This window comes from Mesoplodon bidens, assembly GCF_964165515.1.
Source record: "Mesoplodon bidens genome assembly, chromosome: 1".
NCBI classification, from domain to species: domain Eukaryota; kingdom Metazoa; phylum Chordata; class Mammalia; order Artiodactyla; family Ziphiidae; genus Mesoplodon; species Mesoplodon bidens.
Window position 1 is genome coordinate 218,179,428 of NC_138176.1, and position 27,375 is coordinate 218,206,802.

The 27,375-nt window shown below is 39.1% G+C and overlaps 1 protein-coding gene across 4 annotated transcripts in view; it reads right to left on the reverse strand.

Annotated features, from left to right (window-relative positions):
• The window catches only part of INPP4B (inositol polyphosphate-4-phosphatase type II B), an 886,823-nt gene that overhangs the window by 33,883 nt on the left and 825,565 nt on the right, over positions 1–27,375 (reverse strand). For all 4 annotated transcript variants that reach the window (XM_081245267.1, XM_081245268.1, XM_081245266.1 and 1 more), the window contains 2 exons: positions 14,594–14,706; positions 10,683–10,837 (listed from right to left, as the gene is read on the reverse strand). In XM_081245267.1, coding sequence (XP_081101393.1) covers positions 10,683–10,837; positions 14,594–14,706 — 268 coding nt within the window. The remainder of the gene's footprint in view (positions 1–10,682; positions 10,838–14,593; positions 14,707–27,375) is intronic.

Sequence of the window (27,375 nt, forward strand, 5' to 3'; positions counted from 1 at the left end):
TATATATGTCCATGCCTCTCTTTCGCTTTGTCACAGCTTACCCTTCCCCCTCCCCATATCCTCAAGTCCATTCTCAAGTAGGTCTGTGTCTTTATTCCCGTTTTACGCCTAGGTTCTTCATGACATTTTTTTTTAATTCCATATATATGTGTTAGCATACGGTATTTGTCTTTCTCTTTCTGACTTACTTCACTCTGTATGACAGGCTCTAGGTCTATCCACCTCATTACAAATAGCTCAGTTTCGTTTCTTTTTATGGCTGAGTAATATTCCATTGTATATATGTGCCACATCTTCTTTATCCATTCATCTGATGATGGACACTTAGGTTGTTTCCATCTCCGGGCTATTGTAAATAGGGCTGCTATGAACATTTTGGTACATGTCTCTTTTTGAATTATGGTTTTCTCAGGGTATATGCCTAGTAGTGGGATTGCTGGGTCATATGGTAGTTCTATTTGTAGTTTTTTAAGGAACCTCCATACTGTTCTCCATAGCGGCTGTACCAATTCACATTCCCACCAGCAGTGCAAGAGTGTTCCCTTTTTTCCACACCCTCTCCAGCATTTATTGTTTCTAGATTTTTTGATGATGGCCATTCTGACTGGTGTGAGATGATATCTCATTGTAGTTTTGATTTGCATTTCTCTAATGAGTAAAGATGTTGAGCATCCTTTCATGTGTTTGTTGGCAGTCTGTATATCTTCTTTGGAGAAATGCCTATTTAGGTCTTCTGCCCATTTTTGGATTGGGTTGTTTGTTTTTTTGTTATTGAGCTGCATGAGCTGCTTATAAATTTTGGAGATTAATCCTTTGTCAGTTGCTTCATTTGCAAATATTTTCTCCCATTCTGAGGGTTGTCTTTTGGTCTTGTTTATGGTTTCCTTTGCTGTGCAAAAGCTTTTAAGTTTCATTAGGTCCCATGTGTTTATTTTTGTCTTTATTTCCATTTCTCTAGGAGGTGGGTCAAAAAGGATCTTGCTGTGATTTATGTCATAGAGTGTTCTGCCTATGTTTTCCTCTAAGAGTTTGATAGTGTCTGGCCTTACATTTAGGTCTTTAATCCATTTTGAGCTTATTTTTGTGTATGGTGTTAGGGAGTGATCTAATCTAATACTTTTACATGTCCCTATCCAGTTTTGACAGCACCACTTATTGAAGAGGCTGTCCTTTCTCCACTGTACATTCCTGCCTCCTTTATCAAAGATAAGGTGACCATATATCCGTGGGTTTAACTCTGGGCTTTCTATCCTGTTACATTGATCTATCTTTCTGTTTTTGTGCCAGTACCATACTGTCTTGATTAATGTAGCTTTGTAATATAGTCTGAAGTCAGGGAGCCTGATTCCTCCAGCTCCGTTTTTCGTTCTCAAGATTGCTTTGGCTATTCGGGGTCTTTTGTGTTTCCATACAAATTGTGAAATTTTTTGTTCTAGTTCTGTGAAAAATGCCAGTGGTAGTTTCATAGGGATTGCATTGAATCTGTAGATTGCTTTGGGTAGTAGAGTCATTTTCACAATGTTGATTCTTCCAATCCAAGAACATGGTACATCTCTCCATCTATTTGTATCATCTTTAATTTCTTTCATCAGTGTCTTAAAATTTTCTGCATACAGGTCTTTCGTCTCCTTAGGTAGGTTTATTCCTAGATATTTTATTCTTTTTGTTGCAATGGTAAATGGGAGTGTTTCCTTGATTTCGCTTTCAGATTTTTCATCATTAGTACATAGGAATGCCAGAGATTTCTGTGCATTAATTTTGTATCCTGCAACTTTACCAAATTCATTGATTAACTCTAGTAGTTTTCTGGTACCATCTTTAGGATTCTCTATGTATAGTATCATGTCATCTGCAAACAGTGACAGCTTTACTTCTTCTTTTCCAATTTGGATTCCTTTTATTTCCTTTTCTTCTCTGAGTGCTGTGGCTAAAACTTCCAAAACTATGTTGAATAAGAGTGGTGAGAGTGGGCAACCTTGTCTTGTTCCTGATCTTAGTGGAAATGGTTTCAGTTTTTCACCATTGAGGACGATGCTGGCTGTGGGTTTGTCATATATGGCCTTTATTATGTTGAGGAAAGTTCCCTCTATGCCTAATTTCTGCAGGGTTTTTATCATAAATGGGTGTTGAATTTTGTCGAAAGCTTTCTCTGCATCTATTGAGATGATCATATGGTTTTTCTCCTTCAATTTGTTAATATGGTGTATCACGTTGATTGATTTGCGTATATTGAAGAATCCTTGCATTCCTGGAATAAACCCCACTTGATCATGGTGTATGATCCTTTTAATGTGCTGTTGGATTCTGTTTGCTAGTATTTTGTTGAGGATTTTTGCATGTATGTTCATCAGTGATATTGGCCTGTAGTTTTCTTTCTTTGTGACATCCTTGTCTGGTTTTCGTATCAAGGTGATGGTGGCCTCGTAGAATGAGTTTGGGAGTGTTCCTCCCTCTGCTATATTTTGGAAGAGTTTGAGAAGGATAGGTGTTAGCTCTTCTCTAAATGCTTGATAGAATTCGCCTGTGAAGCCATCTGGTCCTGGGCTTTTGTTTGTTGGAAGATTTTTAATCAGTTTCAATTTCATTACTTGTGATTGGTCTGTTCATATTTTCTGTTTCTTCCTGGTTCAGCCTTGGAAGGTTATACCTTTCTAAGAATTTGTCCATTTCTTCCAGGTTGTCCATTTTATTGGCATAGAGTTGCTTATAGTAATCTCTCATGATCTTTTGTATTTCTGCAGTGTCAGTTGTTACTCCTCCTTTTTCATTTCTAATTCTATTGATCTGAGTCTTCTCCCTTTTTTTCTTGATGAGTCTGGCTAATGTTTTATCAATTTTGTTTATCTTCTCAAAGAAACAGCTTTTAGTTTTATTGATCTTTGCTATCGTTTCCTTCTTTTTCATTTATTTCTAATCTGATTTTTATGATTTCTTTCCTTCTGCTAACTTTGGGATGTTTTTGTTCTTCTTTCTCTAATTGCTTTAGGTGCAAGGTTAGGTTGTTTATTCGAGATGTTTCCTGTTTCTTAAGGTGGGATTGTATTGCTATAAACTTCCCTCTTAGAACTGCTTTTGCTGCATCCCATAGGTTTTGGGTCGTCGTGTCTCCATTGTCATTTGTTTCTAGGTATTTTTTAATTTCCCCTTTGATTTCTTCAGTGATCACTTCGTTATTAAGTAGTGTATTGGTTAGCCTCCATGTGTTTGTATTTTTTACAGCTCTTTTCCTGTAATTGATGTCTAGTCTCATAGCATTGTGGTCGGAAAAGATACTTGATACAATTTCAATTTTCTTAAATTTACCAAGGCTTGATTTGTGACCCAAGATATGATCTATCCTGGAGAATGTTCCATGAGCACTTGAGAAAAATGTGTATTCTGTTGTTTTTGGATGGAATGTCCTATAAATATCAATTAAGTCCATCTTGTTTAATGTATCATTTAAAGCTTGTGTTTCCTTGTTTATTTTCATTTTGGATGATCTGTCCATTGGTGAAAGTGGGGTGTTAAAGTCCCCTACTATGATTGTGTTACTGTCGATTTCTCCTTTTATGGCTGTTAGTATTTGCCTTATGTATTGAGGTGCTCCTATGTTGGGTGCATAAATATTTACAATTTTTATACCTTCTTCTTGGATCGATCCCTTGATCATTAGGTAGTGTCCTTCTTTGTCTCTTCTAGTAGTCTTTATTTTAAAGTCTATTTTGTCTGATATGAGAATTGCTACTCCAGCTTTCTTTTGATTTCCATTTGCATGGAATATCTTTTTCCATCCCCTTACTTTCAGTCTGTATGTGTCTCTAGGTCTGAAGTGGGTCTCTTGTAGACAGCATATATATGGGTCTTGTTTTTGTATCCATTCAGCCAATCTGTGTCTTTCGGTGGGAGCATTTATTCCATTTACATTTAAGGTAATTATTGATATGTATGTTCCTATTCCCATTTTCTTAATTGTTTTGGGTTTGTTATTGTAGGTCTTTTACTTCTGTTGCGTTTCTTGCCTAGAGAAGTTCCTTTAGCATTTGTTGTAAAGCTGGTTTGGTGGTGCTGAACTCTCTCAGCTTTTGCTTATCTGTAAACGTTTTAATTTCTCCATCAAATCTGAATGAGATCCTTGCTGGGTAGAGTAATCTTGGTTGCAGGTTTTTCTCCTTCATCACTTTAATTATGTCCTGCCACTCCCTTCTGGCTTGTAGAGTTTCTGCTGAGAGATCAGCTGTTATCCTGATGGGGATTCCCTTGTGTGTTATTTGTTGTTTTTGCCTTGCTGCTTTTAATATGATTTCTTTGTGTTTAATTTTTGACAGTTTGATTAATATGTGTCTTGGTGTGTTTCCCCTTGGATTTATTCTGTATGGGACTCCCTGTGCCTCCTGGACTTGATTAACTATTTCCTTTCCCATATTAGGGAAGTTTTCAACTATAATCTCTTCAAATATTTTCTCAGTCCCTTTCTTTTTCTCTTCTTCTTCTGGAACCCCTATAATTCGAATGTTGGTGTGTTTAATGTTGTCCCAGAGGTCTCTGAGACTCTCCTCTGTTCTTTTCAGTCTTTTTTCTTTATTTTGCTCTGCAGCAGTTATTTCCACTATTTTATCTTCCACCTCACTTATCCGTTCTTCTGCCTCAGTTATTCTGCTATTGATCCCATCTAGAGTATTTTTTATTTCATTTATTGTGTTTTTAATCGATGCGTGATTCATCTTTAGTTCTTCTAGGTCCTTGTTAACTGTTTCTTGCATTTTGTCTATTCTATTTCCAAGATTTTGGATCTGGGAAATAGAATCTTGGATCATCTTTACCATCATTATTCTGAATTCTTTTTCAGGTAGACTGCCTCTTACCTCTTCATTTGTTAGATCTGGTGGGTTTTTATCTTGCTCCTTCTCCTGCTGTGTGTTTTTCTGTCTTCTCATTTTGCTTACGTTACTGTGTTTGGGGTCTCCTTTTTGCAGGCTGCTGGTTCGTAGTTCCCGTTGTTTTTGGTGTCTGTCCCCAGTGGCTAAGGTTGGTTTAGTGGGTTGTGTAGGCTTCCTGGTGGAGGGGACTAGTGCCTGTGTTCTGGTGGATGAGGCTGGATCTTGTCTTTCTGGTGGGCAAGTCCACGTCTGGTGGTGTGTTTTGGGGTGTCTGCGGACTTTTTATGATTTTAGGCCACCTCTCTGCTAATGGGTGGCGTTGTGTTCCTGTCTTGCTAGTTGTTTGGCATAGGGTGTCCAGCATTGTAGCTTGCTGGTCGTTGAGTGAAGCTGGGTGCTGCTGTTGAGATGGAGATCTCTGGAAGATTTTCGCCGTTTGATATTATGTGGAGCTGGGAGATCACTTGTAGACCAGTGTCCTGAAGTTGGCTCTCCCACCTCAGAGGCACAGCACTGACTCCTGGCTCCTCAATTTGGGATGATGTGTTGTCTATTCATGTATTCCACAGATGCAGGGTACATCAAGTTGATTGTGGAGCTTTAATCTGCTGCTTCTGAGGCTGCTGGGAGAGGTTTCCCTTTCTCTTCTTTGTTCTCACAGCTCCTGGGTCTCAGCTTTGGATTTGGCCCCGCCTCTGCGTGTAGGTCGCCGGAGGGCGTCTGTTCTTCACTCAGACAGGACAGGGTTAAAGGAGCAGCCGCTTCGGGGACTCTTGCTCACTCAGGCCGGGCGGGAGGGAGGGGCACGGAGTGCGGGGCGAGCCTGCAGCGGCAGAGGTCGGCGTGACGTTGCACCAGCCCGAGGCGCGCCGTGCGTTCTCCCAGGGAAGCCGCCCCTGGATCCCGGGACCCCGGCAGTGGCGGGCTGCACAGGCTCCCAGAAGGGCGGTGTGGGCAGTGACCTGCGCTCGCACACAGGCTTCTTGGCGGCAGCAGCAGCAGCCCCAGCATCCCACGCCCGTCACTGGGCTCCGCGCTTTCAGTCGCAACTCGCGCCCGTCTGTGGAACCCCTTTAAGCAGCGCTCTTAATCCCCTCTCCTCGCGCACCAGGAAACCAAGAGGGAAGAAAAAGTCTCTTGCCTCTTCGGCAGCTCCAGAGTTTTCCCGGACTCCCTGCCGGCTAGCTGTGGCACATTAGCCCCCTTCACGCTGAGTTCTCGCCGCCAGCCCCAGTCCTCTCCCTGCGCTCTGACCGAAGCCCGAGCCTCAGCTTCCAGCGCTGCGCGCCCCGGCGGGCGAGCAGACAAGCCTCTCGGGCTGGTGAGTGACGCTCGGCACTGATCCTCTGTGTGGGGATCTCTCCGCTTTGCACTACCCAGGTATGTGGGGAGTTTCTTGCCTTTTGGGAGGTCTGGGGTCTTCTGCCAGCGTTCAGTAGGTGTTCTGTAGGAGTTGTTCCACGTGTAGCTATATTTCTGGTGTATCCGTGGGGAGGAAGGTGATCTCCGCGTCTTACTCTTCCGCCATCTTACCCGGAAGTCTCACCCCAGTGAACTTTTAAAATATCCAGAGTAAATAGCCTGAAAGGTGGCTAGAATAATTCAAAGATAAAATAAACTGCAACTGATGTCAAATAAAATAAAAAACTTTTAATACATTAAAAACATAAAAATCAAACTCCTTTAAAACACTAGCTTTTAAAAAAAAAATCCAGTGTGTTTCCTGGAATATTTGTAAAGTTCTTAAAAATTCTGGATCCCTGGATCCACCTCAATGATAAACTGCACAGGGTCCAAATATACGTAGTTTTTTAATGTCCCAGAAGCAGCTACTGTCTGGAGGCTGGGACCGTCCATCAGATGGCAGAGCAAAGAGCTCTGCAAACCCTCTTCCTCCTCCCAAAACCATGACACTGAAAAATATTGTCAAAACCAACCATTTCAGGACCCTAATATAAGCCAAAGACAAGCAACAAGTGGAAAAGGGTTTCTTCTTGGAAAACTGCTGACTGGCAAGTAAGAAGAGGGCAAGTCTGTGGTCCTTCTGCCTGGGGCTGCTCCCACCCCGCCCCTCTCAGCTAAACCTCTACTAGGGAGAGGCTGCCATGGAAACTGGCAACTTTGCTGCCCCAGGGTCTGAGTGCATTGGAAGTGAAGAGTAGAAAAGCCTACTCCCAGGCACTGTCTGAAGCATTAGCTTCCTTGGAGGCAAACAAATGCCGACTGCCAACCTCACAGCTGGCCTGAGCCTGCACTCCCACTTGGGCCACTCCCCAGACCAGTGGACTAGCCATGAATGTAATGGGAAATGAGATCCTGGACATGAGAGAACCATCGAGGGCTTTGATCAATTTCCACACATCCTGGTTTGACCAGTAGGATCTAATAGGGCCTGGTGGAAAGAAAAGGCAGGATGGATGTGAAAACTCCTGAATTTAAACATGTTTCCCAGTCCATACACAGATATATCAGCAGAGGTTGAAAGCCTTACTGGATTGAACTGTTTGAGCACAACTTCTGGCTAATCACTGACTGATCACTGAACTACAGAGACCCAAGTGCAACCCTAGGAAACAAGGCTTAGACATAAAAGTAAGAACTGAACTACTATCTCAGAACATAATTGAAAATACAATTTTAAAAACAGATGAAAAATTTGCTACACGGTTCTGAAAAACAGAAGGCAGCAGAATGAATTCCTATTTGGACTGTTCTTTGTTTATTCAACCACTATTTATATTTATTTCAATTTGGACCAGACACTGTGCTCAATTGCCCAGATACAATAGTGAACGTGATAGATAAGGTAGAAATTAAAGAGTTAACATTCTAGAACTAGAGTTTGTTCTTCAAGGTCTCAGGATTTGGGCAGACCACTCTGGTCTTGCACACAGTCTCCAATTTCGAAAAGTACATGGTTCTTATGACACATATGACTTACATAATATTTTAACTAACAGATGTGAAGTAGTCAAATACATAACCAAATAATTATGGGATTGACATATATACACTAATATGTATAAAACAGATAACTAATAAGAAACTGTTGTATAAAAAATAAATAACATTTATAAAAAAACAATTAAGGAAAACAACAAGGTCCTACTGTATAGCACAGGATAAAAAAATGTAACTAAGGCATCTGTGTTTTAGTGTTGGCTCTAGTATTTTCTGAGTAGTCTTTGCTGAAACACTCTGTAGAGCTCAGTTTCATTATTCATAAGGTGAAGCAGGTTTGACTAAATTTTTAAGGTGACTCCTTGATCTCAAATTCTATGATTATTTGTAAGGGCATACAATAATACACATTAACATAAAAAATACTTGTAAGAAACCTATCCAGGCTTACTTTAATGAATGCAATCCATCCATAATTAGCACAGCATTTGTAAACACACGCACAGTTTCAAAGTGGTATTTAAAGAGCTTATTTTCTTAAATAGATAAAACATTGCATTTGAAAGCTTATTTACAAGATTTTAATATATGGTATTGGAGTCAAACCGTATGTCATAATATATTCAAAAAAAAAACGAGGCTCATAATTGCCTAGACTTGATTGTCTCAGGAACATCATGACCTTTGATATTTATTTTCTTAACAAATATCATAGAGTGATCACTGTGTCTCAAACGTTGATCTAATCACTTTACACATATCAATTCATTTAATCCTGGAGACATTCCTAAGAAGGGCTACTATTATTAGCATGTCTATTTTTACACAAGAGAAGACTGAGGCACCAAGAGGTTGACTAACTAGCCTCAGACACTAAGAGGCAGGATGAGATTAACTTCCTCTTGGCTGCTAAGTGGCACGTGGCCTGGATTCAAACTCAGGTCAGCTGGCTCCGAAGCCACATCTTCTCATCTACTCTGCCCTATGGCCAGAGCTTACAAACCTATGGGCTTGTAATGTAAGACAGTACCCAAAGAGGGAAAGGACATCAGTTATTCAAGACAATAACACATCTATTTCCCTTAAACACATGCATGCACAAACACACACACACACATGCATACACACACATGGACAAGCCCTCACACTCTCATGCAGCCCTCACATAGACACAAAACCAAAGGATAAATTTGGCAGATTTGAAATTTCACTAGAGTAGTGGGGATATGGAAGTTAAGATCTTTACTATTTTTGGGTTAAATTTCTAGTGCCTTACTTTTATTTCACAATCCCAAACTAAATCCTCACAAATGTTATGTCATTAGCAAATGTGTTGTATATATAATGTCAGGTCCATACAACCTTTATGCTATTGCAAAATATGTAGTTTTATAGTTCAACATATATATGACAGATATGCCCTTTATTTACGGATTGGAAAAAATTACCTTTCTAATTTAAGGGTCCTCTCTTACCCCTACCTTAAATAAACAAGTAACAGTTTCACCTTCCAGATACTTTATGCTGGTTGAACCATTTTAGCCCTCTAGGGTTTCTGGCCTGTAACATCATGTGCTCTGCCCTCCTCACCTGGCATCTTTGTTCCATCCATAGTGACATCTGTGCTTTTTAAATGCACATTAGAAGATTTTATACTCAGATTCTGAACCTTCCCTGTGAGTGTTGAGAGATTATTATTGAAAAAAGCCTTTTATGACAACCAAACGTTTCGTATGGCTGAGATGCTCATGTCAGGTCTTGAAGATATCCTCATACATTTATCCAAAAATTATGGTAGAACTCCACTGAACAACGAAAATGCCAAGAGACATGAAATGGGGTAAAAGAGAGGACTTCACAACCCTCTCATTAGCGGGGAAAACATACAGCATAGAAGGAGCGCAAGCAAGCATCACCCTCGCCATGGAAAGACTGTAGCAGTTAAAAGAAAAATGGAGCTAATGACATGCCAGATAAGAAGCAGCCCGCTCAGAGCATCACATGACATTCCTTTCTGGGATCAGGGAGCCTGTCCCATATTTCCTGTTGTGCTTCTGAGTCGGTCTTTGTGGCAAAGAGACAAGTTTGCTAAAGTTTTTAATTAACATATGTCCTTGCTGACAGATGTTGTGAATGAGGCACTTTTTCCTTCCCATTGTGGCTTAGACTTTAGATTTAATTACTGTGGAAATGAATCAAGAAACATGACTTCAGGCAGAATATTTTAAATGTCAGCAGAGTAACCATATTAATTCTCAATCTTAAAGGATCCGTGTAATCCCATCTTTATTATGAGTGATGTGAAAATAATTTTAGGAAGGAGGTTAAAGGTAGGAAGACCCTGCAAGCCATGGGAAGATCACCTGTTAGTTGCCATTTTTTGGATAGTTGCTTTGTTTGCATAACGACTTAGTTTTATTTTGTGCATACCCATAACGACTTGTATGAAAAGGGACTGTGCTCTTCAAGTGTTATATGTGAAAGGACCGGAGCCCTTCAACTTAGGTCTAAATGTATTAATGAAATATATCCTCCATTCAGATGATCAAAATCTGGCCACATTTTTTTATTGCCTAAAATGAGTATTCACTTAAAATTATGTTATCTCTCATGTCATCAGCTCTAAGCCATGGAAATGCAGTGAAGTAACTAAATGTTTAGTCCTCCAGTAAAATACATATTTGGAAAAAAATAAAAACCCAAACCTTAAAATGACCTAAAAGAAACAATGAGGTCCTATTATATAGCACAGGGAACTATATGCAATATCCCGTGATAAACGATAATGAAAAGGAATATAAAAAATAATATATATGTATGACTAAATCACTTTGCTGTACAGCAGAAATTAACAAATATTGTAAATAAACTATACTTCAATAAAATTTTTTTTAAAAAAGAAAGTTGAAGACATATGGGTACCTTCTCATACAATCCAGTGCTCGAATAAAGAAGTCCTTGTGTAACTGGTGCTCATCCCTCAAGATTGAGCATTGTTCAAGCGTCACGGACATCGACGTCCTGTCTTTGGCACTTTTACAACAGGTGAAACGGATGCCATTTAGTTTGCGACAAATCTGTAACAGACATATACACAGTTTATTGTTTATTTGCAGATTACTCTAAAATGTCAGAGTCCTCTAAGACACTTCTAGTCTAAACCCACCAAATTTATGTTAATTTATGAAAGTTAACTGGTTCAATCTGCCTATGGAATGGAAAAATATTACCTTTTCATTTCAAAAGCTGGTGGAATAGATTTAATTTATTTAGCTCTTTGTACATGAGGTGTGGGGCTGTTGAAGGCTTATAAGATGGTAAATATCCAGCAGAGGCAGCAATCCTCTCTGAGAGGGGATCTAAGCTGAAGGGGATAATGATAATCACAGCTCAGAAGCAATATCTTAAGAGTGAAGGGGAAAAAATAATCTGTATTTCCTGGATCAGCCACTTGATTTGAATCTTACATAGCTAATACCTTCTTACTATATATTTAAAATAACCTTTACTAATCTCTGCTGGATGTTACGAGATTTCAAACATCCACATGGTGCCAAGTGAAACCGATAAGGAAACCACTCATCAATGCAACTAATAAGAATAAGGACACCAAAAATTGCCACTGTAATTGCATATCTACTGTGCACCAGGTACAATGCTAATAAATTTCATATAGATTTGCTCTGTTAACTGCACATGAACCCTGGAGGAAGGTATATTAATCTCATTTTACAGATGAGGAAATTGAGGTGTAGATAGGTAAGGTGACTTATGCACAACAGAGCAGAGCCAGGATGCTGGTATAAGTCTACCTAACAAGGACCAAGTCTTTAACTTCTGTCCTGTTGTGTTTCTCTCTATAATTCTTTCTTGTTGTTATTCTGATGTAAGCCAGGAGAAGAATCTGTAAGTAGCAATAATTTATGGTCTCATTGCTTTATGGTTAACAGGTGAATCACTCCATTCTTTTCTCTTCCCTAGTCCATGGTAATGCATCAACAATGTTCATCAACATGCACTTAAGATACATCTACTCTGATGAAATACAGGCCTGCTTTATTATCTGCCATTGAAGAGGCCTTAACAGTTGCCTGCTTTGAAGAGAGGATATAATAATACAGTTTATCAAGGGTTTTTATCATGAATTAATTGTGATTCTGATACTTAGCTTAGGATTTACAAGTCCTTATTAGCCCTTGGGTACTTTCTCACTATCTCCAATGTAAGTGACTAGAGAAATGTGAGAGCATGATTTCAACATGTAATCTTTTTTTTTTCTTGTAGAAAACACTAATGCATTTAAATAAATAGTATTTCAAAAATTTTAATATAAAATAACAAAGGCCTTGACTATATTTATAGTAACAAAATACAGACCTCAATGGTCACTTATGAGAGGTGATTTTTTAAAAGAATGAATATTCTTTAAAATGCATTGTCACAATTGTATGCAACTATCCTACTAAGGATATTTCATGTTACAAATTTAAAATCAAGAGGAATCTGGGCGGGCTTCCCTGGTGGCACAGTGGTTAAGAATCCGCCTGCCAATGCAGGGGACACGGGTTCAATCCCTGGTCCGGGAACATCCCACATGCCGCAGAGCAACTAAGCCTGTGTGCCACAACTACTGAGCCTGTGCTCTAGAGCTCACGAGCCACAACTACTGAGCCCACGTGCCACAACTATTGAAGCCTACGCACCTAGAGCCTGTGCTCTGCAACAAGAGAAGCCACCACAATGAGAAGCCGGCGCACCACAACGAAGAGTAGCCCCCACTTGCCGCAACCAGAGAAAAGTCCACGCACAGCAATGAAGACCCAACGCAGCCAAAAATAAAATAAAATAATAAAATAAATAAATTTATTTAAAAAAAAAAGAAGCTGGGGCAATTCCAAAGCAGACACGTTGGGTCTTGGTTTCTGTATTTCACAACTCTTCTGAACTATATGAGCTTAATTTAACATTAGCTTAATTTGGTATTTGGTCTTTTTAAATTCTCATTTTCATCTTTTAAAATTCATTCAGGATAAAACCAAAAAGCTTTACATTTTTCAATTAGAAAGTAAAACATTAACAAAAGCAGTATTTCATTAATCGTTTTAAAGAAGAGAGGATAATAAAACAGAGACAGAAATAAAATCTTTTTGGAAAATGTCAAAGGGAATTTCTATATTTCTTCAAGAGTAATACCAAGATCCCTGGTTTACAAAGAGGATATTGAAACTCATGTATCACCCTATAGGCACGCTATTAATAATAAAGTCAATATTCCTACAGAATGCCAAATTTGCACACTATGGGTGCTGTATATTTATCAAGGCAAGTAATCACCCATTCATGAATTCAATGGTAAGTTGTGACTAAGCCATATATGGTTGGTATATACATTTCAAAAAAAATTCAGAAACGTAGGATTTATGGGAATTTAAAAAATATATTCAAATGAGAAAACTACATGTACTAGAGAAAATATACACTTGTGGTTCTACCTGTGCATCCTTCATTTGTCAACTTACATGACTGCACGATATGTGTATAATGACATGTGTATATGTTCCTAAGTTGTCAGATGGCCTTGGGAAATGATCAAACTACTTTTGTGCTATCATGTCATTAGTAGTATAGCAAAAATAACTTACGTCTTTGTGAAATTTTCATGACAATTAGCAACCATTGTAGTCTTTGAAGGTATATAGAGAAGACACAGGAGAAAGAACTATTAAAAACAACCTTCAGGTAATGTAGTATGATGCTAAATGGGACCAGTGTAAATGAGATGCCTGAAAGCAACGTTTCATATTGTTACCTTTGATGTTCTTCCCTGGGGCTCCAAGAAGGCATGAAGGGAAACTAAAGCAGCTTTCCTCTGCCTTGCTCTTGGTAAATTACTTTATGTAGACTCATGGTAAATTATCCATTCTTTTTTCCCAGAAGAGAGTAAGTAATATTAGATTATAATTGAAGCGCTGGCAGTAGGGGGAAAGGCTTTGTTTCAAATGCTATTGATAGAGAATGAATAGCACACGTGAGAAGATCTGTTACACTCAACTCCAAATTACACGAGCAATCCTGTGCAGTAAGTTCAAACATGGCGTTCATCAAAAAGATCTCCAATGTGTGCCTTTCCTGATGAAAAGATCCCTTCCTAGTGAAAGGATCTCTGGGTCTGAATGTTTAACAAAACTCATATGAGCTATACCTGAACGGTTGCCAGATAAGAGCTTAAAAATTATAGGCATGATTTTCTCCTTCAACCTTGTAGAAACCTGGGGGGGCGGGGAAGCAGGCAGATCTTCTACCCTGAGGGTGCCATTAAATGAGAAAGAAGCATACAAAATATAGCTCATTACCCTAAGAGCAATACATCAGTAATAAATTCTATGCCGATATCTAAATTGACAATCGCATTTACAATCTCATTAACAAAACAATATGTCCAGGAGCCTTACTGAGGCTGTGAGTCAGAGATCTGATAACCACTTTCTATTGAAACCATATGTCCCTAGAGCAGCACTTCAAAACCCTGACTGACATGGGCTATCGACATTGCAACATGCAATATCAAGAAAATCACAGACACTTGATTTTAACCTCAAACACATCCCGAATTTATAAGAAAAGCCAATGAGTGAGATTCTTTCTCATTGAATACATCATCTTCTATCTTGTGTTCTAGTTTATTGATAGACTAGATGCCTAATCTCCTGGATAATGGAGAATGACATCTAGTAGCCCAAAGTGCAGAGGTTGGACCCTACATAGCAGATACCCGATAATGCTTGCTGATCACCACGGTGACAGGGAATACCATTTGACAGGAGAGTGCCTACCGTTGCAGCCAGCCACATGATTTCTACATTCTTTCTCTTTTTGGCTTGAATATTTTGATGGAGATTTTCTAGTAATCCTTTTAAATCATTTTGTTCTTGAAAATGTGAAATGTCTGAAAAGCAAAAAAGGAGGGGAAAAAAAGGAAACCGTATTAGTATTAAGCTGCCCACGGAGTTTTCCTTAATATATTTGCAAATGTAATCTCCATAACAACAAATGCCATTTGGAACAGAAAGTATCTGAGGATAATCATACTTATTAATCCTTCCGGTTTTATTCTTTACTTAGAAATATGCCTCAGTTTCCCTCATTCCCTATTGTGTGTAACTGGGGTAATGTCAATGGGTGATATAACACTCACCAAGAAGGGAACTGTTTTTAATAACAAAGGCCGCCTCACTTCAACCAAAGTAGAGGATGTGGATGAAACATGAGATACAACCTTCCATTTTTGGCTCCTGAGCAGCTAGTCTGAGTCATGAGACTATATCAAACTGAACATCTCAGAGGTGGAATTGGAAAGTTCAACCAAAACACATGAAGTCAGTTTCTACACAGCAAGATTCCTCAAACTAGGCAATATTGACATTTTGGACTGGCTAACACTTGGTTGTAGGGAGTGGGCCTATATTCTGCATTGTGGGATGTTAAGCAGCATCCCTGACCTCTACCATTTAGAAGCCAGTAGTATCCTTCCCATTGTGACAATCAAAAAATATCTCCAGGGCTTCCCTGGTGGCGCAGTGGTTGAGAGTCCACCTGCTGATGCAGGGGACGTGGGTTCGTGTCCCGGTCCGGGAGGATCCCACATGCTGCGGAGCGGCTGGGCCCGTGAGCCATGACCGCTGAACCTGCACGTCCGGAGCCTGTGCTCCGCAACGGGAGAGGCCACAACAGTGAGAGGCCCGCGTACCGCAAAAAAAAAAAAAAAAAAAACTCCAGATATTGCCAAATGTTCCTTGGGAGCAAAGTCTATCCTGTTTGAGAACAAGTGCTATTAAGGAGCACAGGTATGGATGGAAAGAGGAACAACGCAAGAGGCGATAGTTAATTATATGAGATAATTGGGAAGGGAGCAAGAAGTGATTGATTGCTCAGATCTCTACACACTCATAACTAGAGCATGGGTAATCGATGGCATATGGTTTATATTAAAACCTAAGGCAATGCACACTATGACACCAGTATTCCTGAGACTCAGTGAGATAGGATTCAAGATTAGAATATAGAGATGGAAACAAAAAGTCTAAGAGTGGTTGGGTTAGTACCGTACAGTATGAAAATACACTGTACTGTGGAAGCCACAAAGTGACGGATGAAGAACTCCTGAGAGCTTTAATTGAGGCTAAAAACAGAAGAAAATACATAAGAACAACATGGACTATACGTAGGCTATCCAGTTACATTGAAGAAATAGATCTGTTCCTGAATCAGATCACACACACACACACAGAAATGACACAAATAAGCTTTAATCATAATGAAGCTTGGCACTTTGCAAAATTGTACCAGATGTTTCATTTTATTAGAATAATATATCTGAGTAGCTCTTAACTTTAGCTCCAGAGAGTAGAGGAAATACCCTAATGAACTGTACTAGCAATCTATATCTACCAAAGAATGGAAGTGGTTGGTAAAATGGAACTGAGCATTGAAAACAATTATATATCATCTTGAATTACCTGTCCACAGAATAGAGGAAGGTCAGGTACAATCCAGATTTATACCTTGTTTTAGGGAGATGAGATTCAAAATATTAATATAAATATATGCATGATTCTACTTTATTAGTTCCTAAATGGGAAAATTGTTAAATGTCAAATTTTTACCGTGTAACTAGAGACGCTTTTTTTTTTAACGTTTTGGCCACACTGCCCACCATGTAGGATCTTAGTTCCCCAACCAGGGATCGAACCCATGCCCCCTCCATTGGAAGCATGGAGCCTTAACCACTTGACTACCAGGGAAGTCCCAATGATTCTCTTAAGAAAGAGAAGCTTTCCCTAAAGACATTGCCTTGCTAGGTAGGAGACTCATACACAGAGATTTTAACAGGACACAGCCCAAGGATAAAGGGAAGGAGGCATAATGTAGAATGCCTTGAAGAGAGTTGCAAAGCCAGCTCAGGACTCTAGAGCTAACTGAAGAAAGTAAGGACAATAATGGTGCCTTCTAATTGATACTTTTAGCACACAAGGAATAAGTCAGATCTGCCATCACTGCCCTTAATGTTGATAAATGGCAACCAAAACAAAACCCAAAACAATCCATGACTTAGAACAAGCAGCAATTTAAAATTGTGTACAGGTATATCATTGACAGAGAAAGTGTCCTTGACATTGTTGAGAGGAAAAACTGGTCATATTAATAAATGAATTTATTGGTGTAACATTGCGTGTGTGTGCCTGCACTTGTGTGCATGCTTACCTCTCTCTCTATGTGAATGCAGGCAGAGCAAGACATCGGTTTAGATGCTAACAGTGCTCCTCTTCGGGTTATGGGATTTAGGGTGATTTTTCAACTGCCTTTTAAATAATGTTTTATTTAATATTGGAGTATAGTTGATTAACAATGTCGTGTTGGTTTCAGGTATACAGCAAAGTAATGCAGTTATACATATATGTGTATCTATTCTTTTTCAAATTCTTTTCCTATTTAGGTATTACAAAATACTGAGCAGAGTTCCCTGTGCTATACAGTAGGTCCTGTTGGTTATCTATTTTAAATATAACAGTGTGTACATGTCAATCCCAAACTCCCAATCTATACCTTCCTCAACTGCGTTTTTATGTCATTTGAGACACAATAAATATGTATTGTTTTAAAATAATAGTTATTTTAAGAGCAAGGAAGAACAGAGTACATATGTATAAGAAAAGGAAAAAAAACCCAAATTCTTATGATACAAAGATGTGACCTCCAAATTTCCATGGTCTGGTAGGGTGGGATAGATTTTTTACACCATTATTAACTGCGGTCAAGTGTACCGTGGGCTATGACACAAGACAGTAAAAATGATAATAGGGACCTAAGAAAAGGAGTGGCCAATTCAATGAAGAATAGTTGAGTATAGAAAGGTTTCTAGTAAAGGTAATGCTTTGTGTCTACAGAGAGTATTTGAGGCCAAGAGAAAAATGTCAACAAAGGCATGGACATATGAGGCAGTACTATGGAAACAGGAAGCTTGTAGTTCACCATGTCCTTGGAGGGCACAGTCCTAGAGGCAAGAATTATGAAGAGTCTATTCTGCTATTTTGGGATATCTGGGCTTCCTCCTAAAAACGGGAGCACCTGGTGAATTTTAATTATGGACATAACCATATCTGAGAGGTCCCCGAGACTGTTTTTTAAATCACCTGGTAAAAGTGACTTTCAAATATTTTTAAAAGCAATACAGAAGAATTTCACTTTATACAATGTCCCATAGCAGTTATGCACACTCATCCCTTCGTAATAAAAATTTTATGAAATAATATTTACCCTTAGTGCATTCACTGCACCCTGAATATATTTTGTTCTATTCCATGTTGCTTGCTTTTGAATGTTGGCCCCAGCCCACTAAATTGATTTAACACCTATATAGGGTCAACATAAAAAACTTGCAAAGCACTGATTTAGGGCAACCCCATGTCCAAGATGCTTAGGTGACTTTTTCACAAGGTTCATAGTCAGACGGTCAAGTTAAAATCCAGTCTCCCAAGTCCTATGCCAGTAAATTCCCTCAAATCTGTATTAGTGTCTTCACAGTTGCTGCTGATCCAAAACATAATTCCAGTATTAACACAATGGACCAGCTTCTTCAGAATTCTGAGGATTCAGAACAAAGCATAATAATTTTTCAGAATAATTTAGTTTCATAGTTGACATGGAGATTTTTAAATCAGCCATTTTAAACACACTACAATGTTCCTAAAATAAGTCAAACAAATGGCCATCCTTTGCTCATTTTTATCTACATAAAGATAGTGCTTTCAGATACACAGAAATGATGTCCCATAGAAATTTCACCCCTCCTCCCCATGGCATGCTTTTTAGAAGGAAGTCAATTGATGTTCTTAAAATTTTCAAGCGACTGTTTCTATTTCTGTAATGATAAAACTTCGTTTATTCAGTCCATCACTATGATTGCTGCCATTTTTTTTCAGCCTGACAAAAATCCTGCAGGCCACAGAAATTCAGGTCTGGTTCTGGAAAGAAGTAGCATTAGTAATGACTAAATGGGTGAGATTTCAAGATATAATGATAGATCCTGATATAGCAACTGTAAATCATGGTATACACAGAACATGGATTGGTTTTGTTACTGAACCAAACTTGGGTCTGCCCACCCATGAGCACTAAAGCTAATCTACTGACGCCGGGTTGTAGAGAAGGAAAGTGCAGTGTTTACTGCAGGGCAACAAGCAAGGAGTCCTGGTTACCTAGTGCTCAAAAAGCCCAAACTCCCTGATGGACTTCAGCAAAGCATTTTTAAAGACAAGGTGAGGGAGTGGAGTCCCAGGGTATGTGATCAGCTCGTGCACAATTCTCTGATTGGCTGATGGTGATGTAACAGGGCAGTGTCACAGGGGTTAACATTATCAACCCTTAGGTGCTGGTAGGTCTGGGGGCTACATGCTCATGGTCATCAAGTAGGTAACTTCTTCCATTTGGTGGTGGCTTTAGCATTTGTAAAACAACTCAGGAAATGTGCATCAGATACTGTTATCTGGGTACTTCAGAGAGGAGCTAAAGCAGAGGATATGGGGGAGGGGTCTCTTGGGAAGGCCCCGTAGGGTTCTGCTCAGTAACCATTTTAGATTTAGAATGAGTTTCTTCAAATGTAAGTATGGCAATAAGTCTTGCTTCTGGTACTCACTCCTGCATTACTCTAGGACCGAACTTAGAGCAATTGAATCTCTATGCTTATCTCCATAAAAGTATTATTTTTTTCCAGTGGGGTTCATGAAAGTAATCAGAAGGCAAAAGGTAGAATAATATACAGTGCATTATTGCTTATGATATTAAACAGCAGCAAAAATCTAAATGATGATAGAGATAATCTGTCATACATATGTATATATATTTATGACATGGAATATTATATAATAGGTAAAATGAATAAACATGCTAGATGTATGAGCATGAATATATACTAAAAACTATGTTGAGCAAAAAAATGATTCATACAAGATAACAGCAATAATATAAAGTTAAATGTGCAAACCTGTACCATATTTTTTATGGATACACACATACAGAGGAAAAATATGTATTAGAACGTAAAATACCAAATTCAGGATACTGATTTTCTCAGAGAAGGGAAGGTGAGGGCTGGGAACCAAAAAGGGTACAAAGGGGGTTTCCACTATGTCTACAAATATTTGTTTCTCACAAAATTTCTGAGACTGGGTGATGGGTTCCAAAGTGCTTGTATTTTATGACCTGTTCTCTTTCTCCATTTGGAACTTTCATAATTCTTTGTAAAGAAAGCACTGAGCCAAGATTCCAGGAAAATGATTACTAATGCCAACTCCGTTCCTGCTTCGACACGTGGTCATAGCAAGCTGCTTAACCCTCTGTCCCTATTTTCTCAACAGCAAAATGAGAACAATAACCCCGTCATGCTGCATGGACTTGCAGTGGAAAACCACGAATAAAAGTCTTGGCAGAAGAGTCTACATTATTCAGTTCTGTGTCAACTCTGAAAAACAGAGGAAGACATTCACAGCTCTTAAGAAGAGTTCATAGCCTCAGATAGAAAGCCTAATTTCTCAGGCAAATTCTGAATTTATCCAAAGTAAGAAATAGTCTCTCACACAGACACAGGTGCACACACATGATCCCAAACATTCAGAAAGCCAGTGACCACCACTCCTGGCTGGGAGAGAACAGCCAAGTTCGGAGTCACTTTGTAGTAGCTATTTTTTCCTTGTTTTGTCAAATGGGATTTCTTTAACAATGGCAGCTCTAAATATGGCATTGGCTTGACTCAAAGGCAGGGTGCTGACCAGTGAACAGGAATGGGACCATGAACTCTCGGCTCATTGAACTATGATGCTAATGAGGCCAAGGCAATAGGTCCATCACCTCATGGTTAAATGATTTTATGTTGTCAGAGAATGTTCCAAGATGAAATAGAAATTACAGCCACCTTCCCATCACCTATTCTACCTATTTCCCAGTGGGGAGCAGGCACAACATTTACAGGGATCAATCACACCCCCATTATGAAGTCAAGTGGTATAATTCCATCCCCTTTGAAATCAGTACTAGTTCAGGGATGAGCATCTAAATCTAAGCCAATCGGAACTTGACTTTGACCTCAGAAATTGTTTCAGGGTTATGTAAGTGACCTATGCTGTTCCAGCTGAGTGAGGCTCAGGACTCTGTAAAGTAGAAGGGGAGGAACAGTTGAGCATGGGAATAACTGCTCACGCCAGCAAGACTTTCTTCATGAAGGAACTAGATGTAGGATAAAGTCAACACTAAGAGTCATGAAATAAGGCAGAGAAGTGTCTTTTCATTATTTCTAAGCCACTAAACCAACCCTCTATTAACTAGTTGCCTGTCTTACTGCTGAAATTTTCAATTTTGTTAATTGATGCCAGTTTGAGCCAGGGTTTCTGTCACTTGCAACCAAAAGCATTCTAAGGTAAACACTTGGTTATATAGGCATTTTAAACACTGATCAGCCATATTGCAAATGTGTACTGTTGCTTTAGAGGTGAGGAATCACAAATAAGGAAGAGTACTTATGGAAAGCATCCCATTAATCACTTCTTTTTTTATGATTTTTTTACATCTTTGTTGGATTATAATTGTTTTACAATGTTGTGTTAGCTTCTGCTGTACACAGAATGAATCAAGTATATGTATATATATATCCCCTCCCTCTAGAGCCTCCCTCTCACCCTCCCCATCCCATGCCTCTAGGTCGTCACAAAGCATCGAGATGATCTCCCTGTGCTATACAGTGGCTTCCCACTAGCTAGCTATTTTCCACATGGTAGTGTAGATATGTCAATGCTACTCTCTCAGTTCGTCCCAGCCTCCACTTCCCCTGCACCGTGTCTACAAGTCGATTCTACAGTGATGGTTTTAAGACATAGCCCCACGTTCTTTGACACTCCTTCTATAAAGAAGGTGGAGTCTTTGTACCTTCATCTGGAAGCTAGGTGGGCTTGTGACCATGTTGATTAATGGCAGACGTGATGCTACGTGACTTTGGATGCCAGGTCATAAATGACTGTGAAGCTTCTGCCTTATTCTCTTGGAACTTTGCTGTCTGTATTCCCTCTTTTGGGATATTCCCTATAAGAACCCATGTACTATGCTCAGAGAAGCCCAAGTCACATGGAAGATCCTATTTAGGTACTCCGGTCAACAGTTTTAGCTGAGCCCAGGCTTTGAGTCATCCTAGCCTAGTGGTCAGAATGTGAGTGCAGAAGCCGGCAGATGACTCCAGTTCCCAGTCACTTAAGTGATACCAGCCATTCTTCTTTCCAGCTGAGGTCCCAGATATCTTAGAGTGGAGACAAACTTCCCCACCTTTCCTGTCTGAATAACTAACCCACAGAATCTGTGAGCATAAATAAAATGATTCTAATTTTATATCAGTAAACATGGGATAATTTGTTACCTAGCAATAAATTACCAGAACAACTACAGTAAAAAAAAAAAAAAAAAAAAAAAACGTGAAGGGCCTGTTCTTCTAAGTATGATAAAATGAACATATGAAGAACAAAGTTTTCACAGTCCACTCTGGTTAGTACTACATTCTGTAATATCAAATCTTTTCTATAATTAAGTCTGAAACAATTATAGTTAAATACACTAACAAACAAACAAATGCAATTAGGTGAAAGCCATTGAGATGTCTTAAAATTGGAAATTATGCTCTTTTAGAGGCTGTAAAATCTTGAAAATTATAAAAGAAAAAGCCCCACTGACACCAGCTTTACTTAAATCTGATTTACAATTTACGAAAAAGGCAGTATCAGAAATCAAATATCAAATTCCCAGCCTGATCAGAGCTGAAAAATATTTTTGGCCTGTACATTTTCACTGTTTCCTCTGAAAGAAATTTCAAGGTTGCATCACCCATAGCAAAGGAAAAGATGAACTTCAAAACTAATTGTTAAAATATATTAAAAGTAATGTGTTAGCAATTTGTTTAGAACTTCCTCACTCACTATTGCACATTGAAGGCCATGGGACTTGGTGTGTAGGGAGAAGAGTAGAATTATAACCCATTAATATTTTTTCCTATTTTCATGTTTTCAAAGAAATCATTCATTATTTAATTTCAGAATCTCCAAACAATTTAGAGTATGTCAAAGGTCGGGAGATGGATTGTAGGCAGATGACTCTCAAAAATTTAAGTTCTGCTCTCAAGATATTGAGATATTTTTATTAACAGAAAATAGAAAATTTGAATATGAAAGGGGCTTTATACAAATCCCCAGGTCAGTCTTCCTGTTAGCCTGGTTGCACTGCTTGGATTATTTTTTGCCTGCTTTTAAGTGGCCTGGGTCCTTAGCACTGAGGGGAGTTGGATGGTCCCCTTTCTTCCTTCCAGCTCCATTTCTAAGTCCTTGCATTTTAGAGCAACAGCAAGAAAATACCTGTTGAGAGCACACACTACACACAAAAGTCTGAGGACCAAAGCAAGAATAGATTTCTCAAAGCTTAGGACTGAGAAGGAAGCAGCTTTTGGGGTAATTCCAGCACCTTACCTCCTTGCCCATGTAAGAGCCAGGCAGCCCATGAAATATACCAAGGTCAAATGGCAGGCCAGAGGGGTAGACACATAATAATGCCTTCTCCAAAGAAGAAGGGCTCACCTCTTCCATGGCCCTCCTTTTTTTGATAATGCAGAAGGAACTGACTCCAAAACTGCCAGAATAATGGCCAAAGAAAAGGGAAGACAGTTGAGAAGAATGGGCTTTTCTCCAGTGGTCTCTGGATTACCTCTTTAGGCTCTTGGAGGCAAGTAAGAATGAGATCTTGAAACAGACTCACAGACTTAGAGAAAGAATTTATGGCTACCGGGGACTTCCCTGGCAGTCCAGTGGTTAAGACTTCGCCTTCCAGTGCAGGGGGTGTGGATTCAATCCCTGGTTGGGGAGCTAAGACCCCACATGCCTCGCGGCCAAAAAACCGAAACATAAAACAGAAGCAATATTGTAACAAATTCAATAAAAGACTGAAAAACTATGGTCCACATCAAAAAAAAAAAATCTTAAAAAAAAAAAAACTTATGGTTACCAGTGGGGAAGGCTTGGGGGGTTGGGACAGATTGGGAGTTTGGGACTGATATGTACATACTGCTGTATTTAAAACAGATAACCAACATGTTGCTCAATACTCTATAATAACCTAAATGGGAAAAGAATTTGAAAAAGAATAGATACATGTATATGTATAACTGAATCACTTTGCTGTACATTAACACAACTTTGTTAATCAACTATGCTCCAATACAAAATAAAAATTAAAAAAAGAATGAGATCTTTGATGCTTCATACTATATAGAATAAATAACTCCTGAGGTATTTAAAAAGTTATAAATGAGGTAAAATAGAGGAAGATGATTATGGAACTAAAGCTGCTTCAGAAGACTCCAAAATGAAGAGAAAGGGGTATTAAGATTATATGGCCTACCTTTTTTTCCCATTCATATAGCTCCTTTTATAGGCTTTAAGTGACCTCCGGTTTGATAATCTAGGATTCTCATACATTTATAATTTGTTGATAGCAACAAAATGTATTAATCTATGTGTGTCGCCATATTTCCCTTTTCTGATGTGTCTGATAAAGATAATTTTATCTTTGAGTCTTCAATTTTTCCCCCTTACCTGACTTCAGAGAAGAGTTGTGCTTTATCTGGAGTTTTGTTCTGCAGAAGTGGAAGCATGAAGAAAGAAAGGTGGGCGGGGAGGTGGACTGGAATGAAACAGAAGGCCTTGCACTCATGGTTTTGGGAAAGGCGGAATGGTAAGTAAATGGTGACTGTCTGGGAGAGTGATGTGCTCAATCGAGGAGTGACTTAAACATTTGGAAAAAAGGATTTAAAAAGTAAAATACTGAGTTGTCAGTTGTCTCTTCTTTGATGTTTAATTGAAAGTTGGAACTAATTTTTAGTTATTTTTAATTGTTGGGCTGTTTACTGGATGCGGTACTATCCTGAAACTGGATTCATTGGATACTGGTATTAATTCAGGTCAAATTTAGATATTTATTTCCAAAAGGGAAGATGAGTCCTAAGATTTCTAATATCCACCTCATTTCTCACTGTGCGGCCAGTTCCAAAGAGTGAGGACTTTGTTAGGCAGGAGGTAGATGGGCTCCAGGCTGGGAATTTACAACTAGCCTCCTGTTTACATTTCCTGAGGAAGGAGGCAGGTGGGCTCTAGGCTAGATATTTACAACCAGTCTCCTGTTTGCACTTTGAGATAGAAATTACAACAGGAACAGCGTAAATAGCTGGACTTTGTTTCCTGTGGACACTTTAAGTTAACAGTCATGGCAGGGACAGAGAGGGGCTAAACCCTGTTTGAGTAAAAGATGAAGAGGTCACGTGTTTCCCATCCTTGGGGCAAAGGGAGACACTGCACCTTGGAGGCTTCTTGGGGGTCAGTAACGAGGGGGCACCACCCCAAAATAGGTGATGCCAAGGCCCCCCATAGGCCTGTGGGCTGGAATCCATCTGTGAAAAAGTTGTGCACACGTGTTGGGGAGGTGTTGGGGAGGTCCTAGGGCAGGTCAGGTGTGGAAAAAGAAACCAGATAATTGGCCAAAGGTGAACAAAGACCCGGAAGAACTGCCCTATAGAAATGATTTAACCACCTCTTTACTGCATTCCTCATTAGGGGGGATGCCCACAGCTTTTCTCTCCTGGTGTGTATCTCTGCCTCGCTTCTGTCTTAACTAAACAAACTGTTTCTCTGTGTGCTCTCCCACTTGTTGTACCATGTCTCTAATAATAAACTTTGTACCTGTTTCTACAGTTTTTGCCTCCTTGAGAAATGCATTTCTCAATGGGAGTAAGAGCTAGGGGAACCTTGTTTCTAGCCTCTAGCCCCTGGTGGACTAGCGGCTAGGATTCCTATTTTGCATCCAGGCTACCCAGGTCCAATTTCTGGGCAGGGAACTAAGATGTTGCTTCATGCCACCACTCTCTGCTGCCTATCCAATTTCAATTTCAGGAGCTCATCTCTATGTGGGTGTTCCAAAAAGAAAAATGTGCTTTTTTTGAAATGTTATCAGAGAAGCAGTGACTATATTAAAAAAATCATTAAGATTAATATAGGTAGGTATTTGAAGGGTTACAGACAAGGCTGAGAAGGAAAGAGGCTGTTGAATGGAGAAGAGAGGCAGGTTAGTTCAAACTACAGAAAGAGCTTTATAGGACTTCCCTGGTGGTCCAGTGGTTAAGACTTCACTTTCCAATGCAGGGGGTGCAGGTTTGATCCCTGGTTGGGGAGCTAAGATTCCACATGCCTCGTGGGCAAAAAACCAAAACCTAAAGAAGTAGCAATATTGTAACAAATTCAATAAAGACTTAAAAAAAAAAGAGTTTTACAATCAAATTTAACTGGATCAATGTGTGTATACAGGAGAAACAGAACTCTCTTGAGAAGCTCAAGGCACATACAACCATTATCTTATCCATCTCGCTAATGTTCATAAGTGTGGTGTGACAACGTATCAGGAAACTGACACTGGAAATATTAACTTCCTTTCTCCAGTGAGATAATGGTAGATGAAGTACAGGTACATATATATTAATTATTCTCATTTAGCTGATAATGAAATGGAGGCACTCAGAGCATCAAATGATTCACCTAAGTGAACTTTCCATTGAATTCATATCTTTTGTTTTCATGCTATTCTGTGCATACTAACTAGATGGGTTCACTGGAAGTCCGGCCAATCTTCAGTGAGTGATGAAGTGTAAAGAAAGGAGAGCCCCAGTGAGAAGGAAAGAACATAGAAAAATGGAAGGATGACTAAAAGGCTGGAAATCTGAGTTTTTACCCACATAAACTTGAGAATAGGGTTGATATATCTAATTTGTGAGGGCCATGAAGTAACATAGAAGATGCAGAGATAAATGCTGAGTTGAACAGGGAGTTGGCCATTTGTATGTGTGTATGAGAGTATATGTGTCTCCTTTGTTACTTGTAGTGTTGTTTGGATTTGTTGCTGCGATTCAGAGTACAAGCTAATGGACACTAAAAGTCTACGTCTGTGGTTTAACGTGCACATAGAAAATTAAAATTCAGTATTGTTTAGTATCACTTTTCTTTTCAAAAAGACACAGGAGTGCTTCAAAAGACATACCAAATTAAAAAATTATCTTAATCTTTATCAACATTAAAATTTTCAACAGGTAAGTACGTCGGAGTTTCTCTGCAATGAGTTGAAAATAAATTTTAAATTTAGAAGATCATAGTCCTTAGACAGCAATGGAAGAGTTGTGGCATAAAAGTGAAAAGAACACTTAAGTGGGAGTTAGAAAATATAGAATTTATCCCTGGTCTCCCACTAGCTGCATGTGTGAATTTAACAAAATCTATCCTGGATCCCAAACCCCTCATAACAAATTATAGGGTTAAACTAGATCAGTGTGTCTTAAGCTATGCCCTGAGGAACACTTATTTAACAAGATGCTCATGAATATTTCATGGGGTTTTTTTGGTGGTCCTATAATGTAATAAAAATGCTATTTTAAACAAAATTAAAGTATAGGCAGTGTAGATTAGGGTTGGGAAACTATGGCTTGCAAACTAAACCC